This window comes from Microcebus murinus, chromosome 5 (assembly GCF_040939455.1).
Source record: "Microcebus murinus isolate Inina chromosome 5, M.murinus_Inina_mat1.0, whole genome shotgun sequence".
Classification (NCBI taxonomy): domain Eukaryota; kingdom Metazoa; phylum Chordata; class Mammalia; order Primates; family Cheirogaleidae; genus Microcebus; species Microcebus murinus.
This window is the reverse complement of record NC_134108.1, coordinates 51,627,705-51,642,207: the sequence shown is the minus strand read 5'-3', so window position 1 is coordinate 51,642,207 and position 14,503 is coordinate 51,627,705. Positions and strand designations below refer to the sequence as shown.

The 14,503-nt window shown below is 36.9% G+C and overlaps 1 protein-coding gene across 1 annotated transcript in view; it reads left to right on the top strand.

Moving 5' to 3' along the window:
* CRYBG1 (crystallin beta-gamma domain containing 1) overlaps positions 1 to 14,503 on the top strand; it is a 188,576-nt gene that overhangs the window by 71,101 nt on the left and 102,972 nt on the right. Inside the window, exon 2 of the mRNA XM_012753155.3 lies at positions 3,166 to 3,304. Within this exon, the coding sequence (XP_012608609.1) occupies positions 3,166 to 3,304 (139 nt within the window). The remainder of the gene's footprint in view (positions 1 to 3,165; positions 3,305 to 14,503) is intronic.

The following is a 14,503-nucleotide window of genomic DNA, read 5'->3' as shown; positions in this document are numbered from 1 at the left end:
GGTGCGCCACAAACACTCAGCATTTCCTGTTTGAGAATTATGGTGAAGCCAGGACCTTCCCTGGAACTACCTGTCATAGTCCTTTCCTCCTCTGGCCATTGATAAACTAAACCTACGCCCGGTGTCATGTATTCCTCCCATCATGACCGCAAGCATATAGAATTGACTCCTGGATAGCATGCTGAGTTAATTTATCCCCTAAATCAGGAGGACAAGGAGGCTCCCAGGGGCCAACATACTATGAGGCCACAACTGTGAAAGTTTCTACTTTGACAGTTCAAATTCAATCTTAAACATTTATCAACTCCACCACTTCCAACAGTGTATTAATAGTAAGTGTAGGGGAAATGTTTCAAGACAAAGTTAAGGAGGTGATAGAACATCATTCATTTCCACCCTCTCCCTGACTGCTTTTTCCCTAATTGAGCCCCAGGTTTTTCAGGTGTTTATTCTCTGCACAGCAGTTCCTTCAGGTCCCAGCCTCAAAGGGTTAGATGTAGGGATTGGTTTGGTACAGGCATGAGATGTGAAGAGACATCTGCCAGGTGGATTCTAGGGAAGATTTCCTCACTTCCATGCAAGATATTCAGGAAGAGATAGTCTTTTCTTCCTCTAGAATTATCAGACCTTTATGTGTCAACTAGAACTGTAGCAGCCACTGAATTCAGTAGCAACTGAATAAACTGATTAAACCTCCTCAATTTACCTCTCCTGTTTTATATGTGATAATAAATTTTGGTTTTTTAATCACGCTTCTGTGAGTTAGATTTTCTATTACCTGCAGGCAAAAGGATCCTACATTATAAGCAGGGATTGTATCACAAGCAAAATATCATAGAAAAGGGTACCCTAGCCAGCACTGAACCATAGAATACATTAGTATCTAACAGGAAGAGATAGCTCCTTTTTGGGTGTCTACCTCCAACAATATAAATCGCAGTAAGCACATAGAAATCACTTTTATCTCTCCAATCTCTTTAGTCATTCAATGGGCACATACTTTTTTTTTCCAAAAAGGAAAAATATTAAGGGTAGCAGACTATGTAACATCTCTCGTTTACTTTTATAATTTTTAAGTTTTACTTTTACAATTTATAAGCAGTGGTTGGAATAAAGCCTTAGGAATTCTCTTCTTCTCTTGCTAGTGGCTCCTCTTGGTGTATTTGTGAGCAGAAGGACAAGGTGAAACCTGTGGTTTAGAGTCACTGGAACATTTAGTAAAAATAGGTCTTGATGCAAAGACACATCCATGGTAAGACTGTAATGCCTACTTAACTTTAAAGTACTTTTCACTTGTTACCTAAATTCTCCTGAGCCGTCTATGTTTCTCTATCCCTTTAAATATACCATCTTAAAATTCCTGAGAAGAGATTTGCCTCCAAGTTAAGCTTTAGCACTCTTTTAGAAAGTAGAAATGTAGTTTTATAAGAGCTTATATATGGCATAAAATGTTGCAAGAGAAAACCATTTAGAGTGGTGACTTATGCAGAATGAAATTGTGGTGTGGCTAGAAAGATTCTTTTTTATTTCAATTCCTTCTTCACTGATTGAATTATTTTTACTAATGTACAAGTATTATTTTTATTGTACAAAACTGGAAAGAAAACAAAAAGAATTATATTGCTGCTAATATACCTTCACATTTTATATAGTGCAAAGAATAATGTTTTTTAAAACAAAGATGTATGTGATAGAGTTCCCCAAATTACACCCACACATATTTCCCTTGCTAATATTATCACATTGATTTATATCTCCCTGCCCCTCTAAAGTATTAGTACTTTCCCCTATTTATCTTTTTATCCATGGCATATTGTAGAACTCCTACAAAAACTTCTATTTCTTCTGTGAAACTTTGAGGTCTGGAATTTTTAGTTCTCTTTCTACTTCACTGGCATTCTTCAAAGCCCTTATCCAGCTCCAGTGTCTTTATTCCTGTGCTAAAGAAATCTCGCAACCCTTGCATCGGTTATAATGCTCCAGTGCAGATAATAGAGAAAGCCCAAATCAAAATGGATTAAAGAATTTATTATCTAACACAAAACTCTAAAGATAGGGCAGGTCTGGGATTGGTGCATTCAGCTGCTTGACAATGTATTCTAAGACTTAAGTTGCTCTCGTATCTCTGCCTTGCTTTCTCCTCAATCTAGTCTCCTTAAGCTAATGCCACTAGGGATCCCAAGAAGGCTATCATGTTCGTCACATGCAGGCATGACACTGGCTTGCAGGGAAGAGGAACGATTTCTTCCTGTAAACCTTCAAGAGAAAGACCTTTCCCCGATTCCTTCAGCAGACGCCCCTCATGTCTCATTGGTCAGAATTGTGCCAGACAAGTAGGGCAAAGTACAAACACTTTAGAGGTTCAGGGAGACATAAATTGATGTGGTAATATCAGCAAGAGATCTATATGGGCACATGCCTAACTCAGCTACTGGTGAGAGGACCGGACACGAGTGACGACCAGGGCTGGAAGCAGCTCCCTCTGAGGCTATGGAGGGTGCATAGCTGAACAAAATCAGGGTTATTTTTTTTTCACACACACCCCCCCAATCAGGGTTATTAGTGAAGAAAATGTATATGTGTTGTGGGGAAGGGACAATGGTAGATTCCCTTTATGTCTTCATTAGTTTCCATTCCTTTTGAGTCTGATAAATATTATCCTCCTGGGAACAGTTCTTTTTTCCTGCCATAGCCTAGATTCTCCCCCCACTGGGATTCAGTTCCCACTTTATTTCCAATGGACAGGAAACTTACAAAAAAATTTTTTTTTGTCATTTATTTGTTTTGTTTTTGAGTTTCCCCTCAGAAAGACTTTCTTTAAGAGCAATGACAGTAGAGCAACCAAGAAACCAAAAAAATGAAACTAGATTCCTTTCATGCCCAAATCTGTCTATCCATCTGGTTATCTGTCTACCTATCTACCTCTAAGTTGTTTTCTGCATAGGGTTTAAAAGAATTCAGTTAGCGCCATGGTGAAGTCATCAAAATTTATTTATAAATACACTACGAGAGTACCCAATTATCCACAATGCTGTATAGATTTTGAAGAGTGATTCATTATTTGGGCTGACTGGAAATGTGCAGAGAGAAATATCCCTTTGGGTTTCTTGAGCTTTCAGCATTCTTCATAGTTTATTGACATGACTGTGTTTCCACTGTTCACAGAGCTCTGGAGGTGGTGGACGGAAGCCCGGTGGCTCTGGAGTCCCAGGAAGTTACACTCCACTGTGGGGAGTCCCAGTTCTTTCACACCACCAGGGAGGCGTCTGGTCCTTTCTCCACAGAGTCTGGAATGTTTAAAAAGGTAAAGCTTCATTTCCAATGTTTGGCTTCCCAAAATGATCACTTTAAAGAACTAAAACACTGTAAGATAACCCCTGCCTGATTGAAGAACACCTACTTAAAAGGGACCTTATATATTATACATCACATGTCAATATGTCGTATATAAAATATATATCATATATAATCTATATATCTAATATGTATTATGTTTTTCTGTATGGTAATTATTATATTTAGCAATATAATAAGATATAAGATAATTTATATGATCTACTTTTATATAACTATCACATAATATATCAAACATCTTATGACATTATATATCAAAGTACCATGATAATAAATAATGTACCTCAATGGATGGACTTGCATCTTTACTCTTTGCTGCCTTCAGGTGTTCTTCCTCTCTTTCTTCCTTTTGCCTGCCCTTTTTCCTTTCTCACAGCTGTGCTTTAACTTGAGGGACACAGAGTAATATGACATCAATATTTGGAATTAGTGTTTCTTTCTCATAAAAAGCATTTATATTCTTTTCTATTGTAAGCTGTTTTGAGTTGTTATTATTTTATCAGTAGTTATTATCTAGATGCTTGCACAGATAGCTCTGACTTAATTTTATTGCCTTAAAAGAAATGTTTTCCCCAAGGTGGGAAATAGAGAAGTGTACTCATGTTAAGTGTCTTCATTCACTCATTGAAAAGACATTGCTCATGCACTTACTTGTCTGCAGGACAGGCAAGTAGGATGATGTTCTTAGTCACAGGGGCAGTGACAGCTGGTTTAGCTGCCAGGCCTTGACGGTTGTATAATACATTTTTTGTTATAACTTACAAGATCAGTAAGGGTTAGTAGTGAAAGATATTTTGTCATGAAATAAATCCTCTCCCTGACTCCAAATGACATTTGCTTTAGTAATGCTGTATATCAAAAGTAAAAAAAAATTACTTAGTGCAAGGTAGAAAGAGTTCTGGAGATTGGTTGTATGACAGTATGAATGTACTTAGCACTATTGATCTGTATAGTTAAAAATGATTAAGATGGTGAATTTTGTTATGTGTATTTTACCACAATTAAAAATAAAAATTTTAAAACTCAGTGATGGAAAGCAGTTAAGAAAAAGGACATGATGAGACTATTAGCTCATATTTTATATTTCATTAGGACATGACAAAAGTAGGTATACAGAATGCTTACAGAATTCATACAGAATGCTTTCTAACTCAAAATAGCATAATATCAATAAAAGTATCAGAAATATAAAATAAAATTTTATAAATGTTGAACTAAAAAGGTCAAATTTAAATTAAAAAATTAAATAACCTGGCTAAATATACTGTATACTTTTAAATTGGTTTCACATTCTTCTCCTTTTTATAAGATATAGTTTATAACAGGAAAAATGAAAAACAAAAAACCTGATAAAGCCACTGACCCTAGCTAGGATTTCAAGTTATTTCCTATATTTGTCCTTTAATAATTATGTATTTTATAATTTATTTTTAAATTTTTTTTAATTTCAACATATTACAGGGGTACAAATGTTTAGGTTACAAATATTGCCCTTGCCCCACCTGAGAAAGAGCTTCAAGCGTGTCCATCCCCCAGACAGACCACACTGCACCCATTATGTGTGAATATACCCATCCGCTCCTCCCCCCTCCCACCTACCTGACACCCGATGAATATTATTACTATATATGTACTTAACTATTGATCAGCTAATACCAATTTGATGGTGAGTACAAGTGATGCTTGTTTTTCCATTCTTGTGATACTTCACTTAGTAGAATGGGCTCCAGGTCTATCCAGGAAAATACAAGAGGTGCTATCTCATCATCATTGTTTCTTATAGCTGAATAGTACCCCATGGTATACATATACCACATTTTATTAATCCCCTAATGTATTGATGGGCACTTGGATTGTTTCCACATCTTTGCAATTTTGAATTGTGATGCTATAAACATTTGAGTATAGATGTCTTTTTGATAGAATGTCTTTTGTTCTTTTGGGTAGATGCCCAGTAATGGGATTGCTGGATCAAATAGTAGACCTACTTGTAGCTCTTTGAGGTATCTCCATATTGCCTTTCACAGAGGTTGCACTAGTTTGCAGTCCCACCAGCAGTGTAGGAGTGTTCCTATCTCTCCGCATCCACCCCAACATTTATTGTTTTGGGACTTTTTGATAAAGGCCATCCTCACTGGGGATAAGTGATATCTCATTGTGATTTTGATTTGCATTTCCCTGATGATTAGAGATGTTGAGCATTTTTTCATAGGTTTGTAGGCCTTTAGTCTGTCTTCTTTTGAAAAGTTTCTTTTCATGTCCTTTGCCCACTTTCTTTTTTCTTTGCCCACTTTTTCATAGGGTTGTTTGATCTTTTTTCTTTCTGATTTTCCTAAATTGTAAGCATAATGCATTTAAATATCCTGTGATGTTTGCTGAAGTCCAGGAAACAGTCTGTGGCAGCATTCAGAATCGGGGCAAAAAGTAAATTCCCTGAGGCACGTGACAAGGAAGGGTCTGCAGTCCCCCTCCCTTGCTGTGTAGTACAGTTAGCACTGCAGCCATGGGTGTCTCGCTCACAGCACTGATGTGGACATGGTCTTCGTGGCCCTCACTTGCTCTCCTACATTGAAGCGAAGGAGCCCTGGGTGCTAGGTTGCACAAGGAGGGGCCTCAAGGCCAAGCCAAGGAGGCCAGGGAAGGGATGAGGAGGTCAATTGGAGAAGGGAAAAGGAAGAGGCCTGGGGCTGCATAGAGTCTAACTGGATCTTGATGTAGGATTGGAGCCAGGGCAGGTAGAAGAAAGGCAGGAACTCAAAGGAGGGGGCAAGCAGAGGCAGAGTGTGGTTTAGGCTACACTGTCTCCAAGTGGCAACTGGAATGGGGTCAGCCAGGCACCTCCCTACTCTCTACTCTGTACCACGCCCTGCCCCTCAGGGATGGTCAAAATGCCTACAACAGGAAGAACTGGCTTGGGGTCTACTTCTGGATCTGCTTGTTGTCTCCCTCCCTCTCTCTCACCTTACCCTCTCTTCCTCTCTTCCCGTCTGTCATCTCTTCTCCCTTCCCTTTCTCTCATTTTTTCTCTCTTGAGCCCTGGCTCTCTTAATTTTTCTCACTCTTTGCATATCATACTAGAGATGGAAGAAGGGAAGAGGCAAAATGATAGCCTTTCTCTTCCCCACTGATGTGTTTGAAAATGTCTGTCTCTTGAGATTGTGGCTGAGAGGGGAACATTAGCTCAGAAATGCAAGACTTCCCCCAACACACACACCCCACCACTGTCCAGGCCAGAGTTATTGGGGAACAGCTGTTAACTCCACTTAGTGAGTTCCAAGATGTTGGGGAACCTCCCATACCTTCCAAATCACCCTTATCTTAGTCTACTCTCCCTGGTGAGCCTGTTCATTTCCTGCAAGAGTCAGATTTACTGAGGGAATTATGACAGGACCACCAATGGCCTTTCCCAGGCAGAAAGCCATTCATTCTTTTTAAGATCCCTGAGTTGATCTAGCCCTCTCAGTTATATCTATTTATTCAAAGAAATATTCAAATATTTTATATGCAATGAAGTTAAGCAATTTGCATTTCCCAAAACAACAAAATTCACCCATTCTCTATATCTGCTCTATATGTTCTATGTTATTGTATTTGTTTATTTGTTGCTAATTTTAACATACTATAACATTTCTTAAAGCTGACAATACTATTAACATATTGAATCCTTCAATTAAAATAAGAAGACATTTACTATACCTACTTGTATAAATGGAAATATGGATTTATAATTATAAATATAATATTGCCTCTCAATATATATACAACTAGGGTAAAAAGTATAACTATAAATTAGAATATTACTAGAATTAATTATATATCTTAAGGTAGAAAAATCACCAAAAATTGTATATTCATTTATATAAAACAATTTTTCCTTTAAATAGTTATATTGAATCTTTAGCTATTCTTAGAGTAGCAGATATGTTTATTTAAAATATTTATACTTTGCATAAGAAAGTCTTATTAAATGAAAATATATTATGTATCATGCAACAATCATGAATTGAATAAATCTTTGCATATAAGAGAGAATTAACATTGTAGATTATTATGTGTTTTATTGTATTTATTTTCATGTATCTACTTATATTTAATATGTTATGTTTACTGCTTAATTCGTTTTGGGAATAAAATATCTTAATTCCACTATAGGACATGGAAGAATACCTTTTATGAATTAAAGCATTTCTCTAAAATATAGGACAAGAATATTAATCAATGTGTATTATTAATTAAAATATAGCATCATCAAAGAGGACAAATTACCTTAATGAGAATTTCAATGATTTCTAGTATAAAAATATTTTAATTCCTCTTCAATTCTAATCACTTATTTTGATCTGGAAAATTGTGACTATAGTAGTTATAAATTAAATTGTCATATTTTCAATCATTCTGGAGCCATATTCAAACAAGTAAAATGGAATAAACAGCAATTATATTATTAATTCAAGCAAAAAACCTCTTTTTGCTTTAACTATTTTGATCTTTTCCTTCTTGGTGACCTGGATAAAGCTGCTATTTCCTATTTTCTAACAGGGCATATGTGTGCATAAGAGTGAGTGTGTGTGTGTGTGTGTGTGTGTGTGTGTGTGTGTGTGTACTTTTCAAAAAGAAAAATAAGCCTGTCTTTCCCCACAAAACAAAAGTAATCATAATCAGCAGAGGAGAATAAAGCTTGCTAAATCATTGCTGCTCCTTTCAATTTGGACAAGATGTCACTTGTCCAAATCTTAGTTCTCCGCTATGTTTTTCCCTGCTCCATTGTTCAGGAGTCATCTGTGAATCTCTAGTCTCACTCCTGAGATTAAGATGCTCCCAAATCATACAAAACAGACAGGTTTTTGCTTTATTTTCAACTATCTAAGAGATGGTTCTACCCCAACTGCTTCTGGCAGCCTTTTCATTGCCCCATTAATCTTATGATTGTCAAGGTGGCATGTTTCCCAATTTCTAGCCTGGTTATTCTAGGTTAGTTGATGAGTATAACAATTCAATTCAACATGCACTTGTTGAGGTAGCAAAGAGGAAAAAACATTTTCTAATACTTTCATTTTTCATGTTTCCTAGGTGGTTGACCACTTAGGGAGGTGATATATCTCTCTATCCCATTTCCCTTTCCTCTTCTATTCGCTCTCCTTTTTCTCTCTCATCACAGGATCCACTGGTTTTTCACTGAATGCCCAGTCCCCAACCTCACCTTCTTTCTTGGATGAGACCCAGTTCAAAATCTAAAGTATTTAAGGAGCCTCAGACTCATTAACCCTATCCCATGCCTCCCACATCCCGTGGGCCATGTGTTGTGTCTCCTCCATGTTGGGCTGTTATACGACACAGCACATGAACGTTGATCACGGGGCTCCCGCATCATGTCTAAGGCACCCAGGCTGCTATGCTCACCAACGAGTCTTCTAAAATCATCCAGCAAGAAGTTAAGACCTCCCCAAATCCTGAAGCCCAACCCCCAACCCTAGTCCTAAGATAGGGACATTTATGAATTGTTTTAGCCTTTTTTCTGCTGCTTATAACAGAATGGAATTTCAACCTGACATTTCTTTCATACGGTTCTGGAGGCTAAGAAGTCCAAGGTCAAGGGGCCGCAAACGAGAGCCTTCCTGCTTATGGGGACTCTCCGCAGAATCCCGAGGCAGCACACAGCATGACTTGGCAAGGGGGCTGAACGTGCTAACATGCCAGCTCAGGTCGCTCTTCTTCTTATAAAGCCTCCAGTCCCCTCCCATAATAATCCATTAATCCATTAATCCATGAATGGCCCTCATGATCATATCACTTCTTAAAGGCCCCATCTCTCAATACTGCTACATTGGGGATTAAATTTCAGGATGAGTTTTGCAGGGGACAAATATTCAAACCAAAGGTGTGACTTACTTGAAGGACTTATGAGCATCATCCATATGGACACCTGAACATTACATTCTGCTTTCCTATTGAGACCTCATTTTAAATTACCTGTTCCATTTGGTATTGTGATTAGAGACTGCTTAGCCCATGCACCTACCCCATAGTAGGTCCAAATCTCTGTTTTCATCATCGGTCAGATCTTGCCATCATTTCACCTCACCCTGGTTTCTATCCTACCTGCATAGGTAGATCTAGTACCCAGCTTCAATCTCTCAGCCCTTCCCGTGGTGTCTGTGTGGCAGAAGTCTCTCTGTGATCTGTCAGTACTGGTCTAAAAGGCTAAATACACTGCTAGGGGCTGCGGCGGGTAGTGGAAATGCAAGATAGACAGCAATGTGTACACATGTTAGAATTTGTGTAGAAAAGTAAAGGAATAGAATATATATATGTGTATATATATATATTTATAGATACATTAAGAAACTATGGAAGTATACATTAAAAACTAATAATAATTACCTATGATAGGGGTAAAGGGAAATGAACAGACAGGAAATACAAGCTTTTTACTGTGTACTTTTTAATATTTTTATTTTTGAGCTATGTGAAAGTATTGCCTATTCAAAAACTTTCTAAAAATGGAAGAATAATTTAAGTTATATTGTAATTAAAGTTAAATTGAAATGGCTTAGGTATGCATGTTTAATTTTTTATGATTCTCTGATATGCTGTAAACTATACCAGTCCTGATTGCATTATCTGAGAAAGCTACTGTTGTTCCCAAGTTTCTTTAAGGGGACATTCTACTGCCTTTGCATAGATTCTTTTTCATGCCCAGAAAGTCTTTCCACTTTTTATAACGCTGCACACTTCTACACATCCTCTAAGATCCTGCTCAAATAGCTCTTTGTGGCTTTTGCCCCAGAAAAGTTGTTCATTTTCCTCTTTGTATTGCCATTTAACTTGAATGTACCTTGAACTTAGTACTTGCTATACTGATTTACAAGTCTCCTTCCTTATTAGACTAGAAGGCCTTGAAGGTCAGACTGATTTGTATGACCAGAACATTATTTATAAATTTTGTGTGAATGAAATGCATGTATTTGTAGTAAAAGAAAGTAGTAGAAAACAATGCTATTGCAAATGTGTAGCATTTCAGCTCCAGTATGAATTTTATCTTTGTTTAGGCTTTCAAAAGTAGAGCAGGAAATCTCACCAAATACATGCATACATAAATAAGCCATGTGTAGGCAACAGGAAGAGAATGTGGCAGTTTCCAGAGCATGACTCCACCTTCCGCCTCCAGCACTTGTGCTGTGGAGTTGCCAAGATCAAAGTTTACATAGTACACAGTAACATAGGGAGAAATTCATTGTCTCTAAAAAAAGCCTGATATTGAGTGCAGCAAGAGCTGCCTTTCCAAACATATGGGGTTCACAAGTTGTGCATTCTCTAGGCTGGAGGATGTTGCTTTGGTATCCTAAGTGTGGCATTAGACATAGTAGAATATGGCATACCAGTTGGTTTTTTTTTCATAAAAGCTAAATATCTGGTGTAAGAAAAAAATCGATTGCCTATGTATAGCCAGCTTTGGAAAAATCCAGGTTATCCATGTCTATTTGCGATAACTTCCATTTGAAGGTATCATGGTCACCAGCATGCAACAGGAAAGCTCAATGAATGATTTGTTTTTCTTTCCCTCAAGTATAGGTGCTGTCTTTATTTGAGGTAGTGACTGTGGGTGCTATTTATTTACATACATATAAATAAACATATAAATATATATCAGCCAGTCCATTTCCTGTATTAACACAAATTAGAAGGCTTTATCTGTTGTAGGTGTTTTTTTTCTTTGTCATATATTTATTTATTTATTGTCTAAATATTATATTTACTTGCTGCAAAAAAAATTACAACAGTACTGAAACATACAAAATAAAGACTTAAATTCTGTCTTCACCCTGAGAGGTAATAATTTTGGTATGTGCCCCTTTGGACATTCTTCCTATGCATTTATACAAACAGAGTTAGTCCATTTGCGGTTTTCTTCTCTAAGAAATCTTTATCATCTTTCCAAGTAAGTTACTATAAATACTCCTCTTTTGAATTGCTAAGTAGTATTCCCTATGTATAATATGATGGATGAAAAAATATGATGGATGTACTATCTTATATTTTACCAGTCTTTACTTATGGACATTGAAGTTGTTTCCACTATTTTTCTTTATAAATAGCCCTGTCTCTCTGCTTCTTTTGTTAGCTATTTCTGTGGGATAAATTCCCTAGAAGTGAAATTGCTGAATCAGAAGCATACATATTTTTAAATGTTAAAGATTCTATCAAATTGCCCATAAAAATATTTTGTCAACTTATGCTCTCAACAGTGAATTCATGTGCCTATTTTCCTACCACTTTATGAATACTGTATATAATCAATCTTTTTCATTTTTCCAACGTGTTAATATCTCATTATTTAAATTACAGTTCAGCTTTTTTTTGATGTTTATTGGCTATTTGTACTTCTTCAGTGAATTATGTTTTCATGTTCTTTGTATGTTTTTGTATTGGGTTCTTTATCTTGCTAAAGATGTGATAAAGTGATAATCATTGGTATTCAGAATACAGAACTTGTGTTTCTATATGGGACATTTTTATCTTCATTGTATTTTTTAAAAAAATACTTTAGTGTTCTGTTATCCAATCCGAATAATAATTTGTTATGCGTTTGGTGGGTGGGGGGATTGTGTGTGGAAGGAGCTGTTAAATTATGAAAAACCTAGAAATGTGTCTCTGTCCTTACTCTAGAGGGGGGATCAGAGGAGATGAGGATAGGAGTAGGGCTTTTGAAATAATGTTTTGTGGCCATTCATATGCCGTGGAATTAAATGAAGTTCTCAGAAGAGTAACTGAAATGCTCTCCCCTCTCACTCACCCCAGTTCTGTGCATCTTTCAATCCCTTTGTTCAAATGAATTTATTGTTCTTTGCATTAAAAACATTTATAACAGTCTTAAAAGAATCAGAGACCAAAAACATTTAAATGAAGTCCTTTGGGATCCTGTTTCCAGCTTTAGTCAAGACAGGTCCCTTTCCTGCAGGAATACCTGGGTGGTTTGTGGTCATCCTCACCAGCGTGCCCATCTGGCTAGAAGGAATCACTAATGATTCTAAACCATGTGGCAAATACAAAGCTCTATATAAGTGGTAATTACTATTATTGTTCTCTGACATCCTTAAATTTCAAGCTGAATTCCTACCAGCTAATGCAGTACAGGAGAAAATTAAAGCTCTGGTGACATCATCCCCATAATAAAGAGGAGTCTCTGGTCAGCGATGCTCATTTGTTTTCCTGAGGCCATCAAGAGAGGATCATATCATTGTTTGGGCTGGAAGGATGAAAAATTGGGGGTTTGTCTTTTTTTGAATTGATGAAGGGTCTTTCCTAATCGTAATAGAATATTTGGTTTGGTCAGAAATCCCTAATTGGGGATCTTTTCTTTTGTCAAGAACAAAAGCCACTGGCTGCACTGACTATATTTGGGACTATTGGAAACATATCTGGCTGTGCATGTAGCTCTGGACACTCCAGCTTTTCTACAATTCTTATTATTCTCCCTTGGGGAGACCTGAAGGCTGCTCCAATCCAGACCCTCCATGGGGGGTTCAACCTGCTGTGGGTGTGGCTGTGGCAGGTGTAATGGGTGTGCTAATAATCGCAGCAGGAATATTGACTCTCGGAATAGGTGTCCTGACTCCCGGAATAGAAATGAAAATCCCAGAAACAGGTACTATGACCGGGATCTTGAGGTAAGTCCTTGCTGAGGAACTCCTCCTGTGTCACTGATTTGTCCAGTGTCTCTTTAATAATGTATGCATACGAGGTACATGATTGTGAATCAGTATCTGTGGCTATTATGCAGGGCTAATCAAATATTTTAGTCTCATATATTTGAAAATATCCTGGCCACTATCTATGAAGATGATTATTTAGCTATGCTTTTTTTCCTCTTTGTGTTAAATGATTTTTTTTTTTTTGCAATTGGTTAGAGTTTAACTAGCAAAGTAAATGCCAGCAAAGGTGGTTCCTGCTGGGTAGTGTTCTCTGAGACTTAGTCCTCTCTACGCTAGGCTTTTCAGACCCTCTAATGCTGGAAAAAGAACAAAGCTACTTTAAAGTCTCTCAAAATCCACTTTCCTGTGACCTGGGTTCATTTGCAGTATACTAAGTTCTTATTTGAATCAGATAATAATAAATCACATAAAGATGCTTTGAGAAATGGGATGATTAGTTTAAGATTCTGCATTAACAGCTCAGAATTGCTTTTTGTGCATTGGATTTCACAGGTGATGTTGTCTTAAGATTGAGAGGTGAATCAAGTTCTTAACCTTGTTGACGTTAACCCTCACGATCCTCAATTCCTGTTTGTAAAAGCCAGTGTGTTGTTTTAGTATTAATTCTTCTGTGCTACTCTGTAAGATGACGTGGCCTCACCACCAGTCTGAACTCATCTTTGATGTGTTTTCATCCCTCTCTTCTCCACATTTAATAGTATACATTTGCTTGGCTTTGCACATGATAGCTCTGAAGCTATTGGATAGAAGGTATAAAATGTATGTCAGCCTAGTTTTGTAATGTGCTCTAGGAAAAAGTATGCCCTGTAAACTCCTGATCTATTCTTTTTTTCCCCCTCTCAGAGTACTAATTAGAATATAATTCATAATTTAATGAAATAGGTAATTGATTTAAAAAATATATATGTTTGTATGTGTATATATGGATGTGTGTGTATACACATTTACATACCCATAAGCATACTTTTGTAAATCACCTTAGTGCTAAAGTGATAGTTGAAGATGGAATAAAACATTTTATGTTGGCCATTTGCTGACCACATCAGTCAGATAAACCCTTTTAGATATTTCTTGCATTGAAGGCTAGAGGGAAAATATTTGGTGTTTTACTTATTCTGTTTATTTCCATCACTATTGATTTTACTGTCATTGCTTGTTAGTGGAGCTTTGATTTCACTCTGCCATTGTGTCTGATGGCTCTCTCTTTTGGCAGCTTTAGTCAAACACTATAGATAGGCCCAAAAAGTCACTATGCATTGATTCATGTCTTTTGCTAATTATTGGAATTACTGGTTAATTATCAGCTACCAGAGAATAATTTCAATATTTCCAACCAGCCACATGGAAGAAATGGAGGAGGAAAACTAAAATTTGTGACTGGAGGACAAACAGACAACTCTAACTTAAATGCTTAGAACCTCTGTGATAACTTTTTG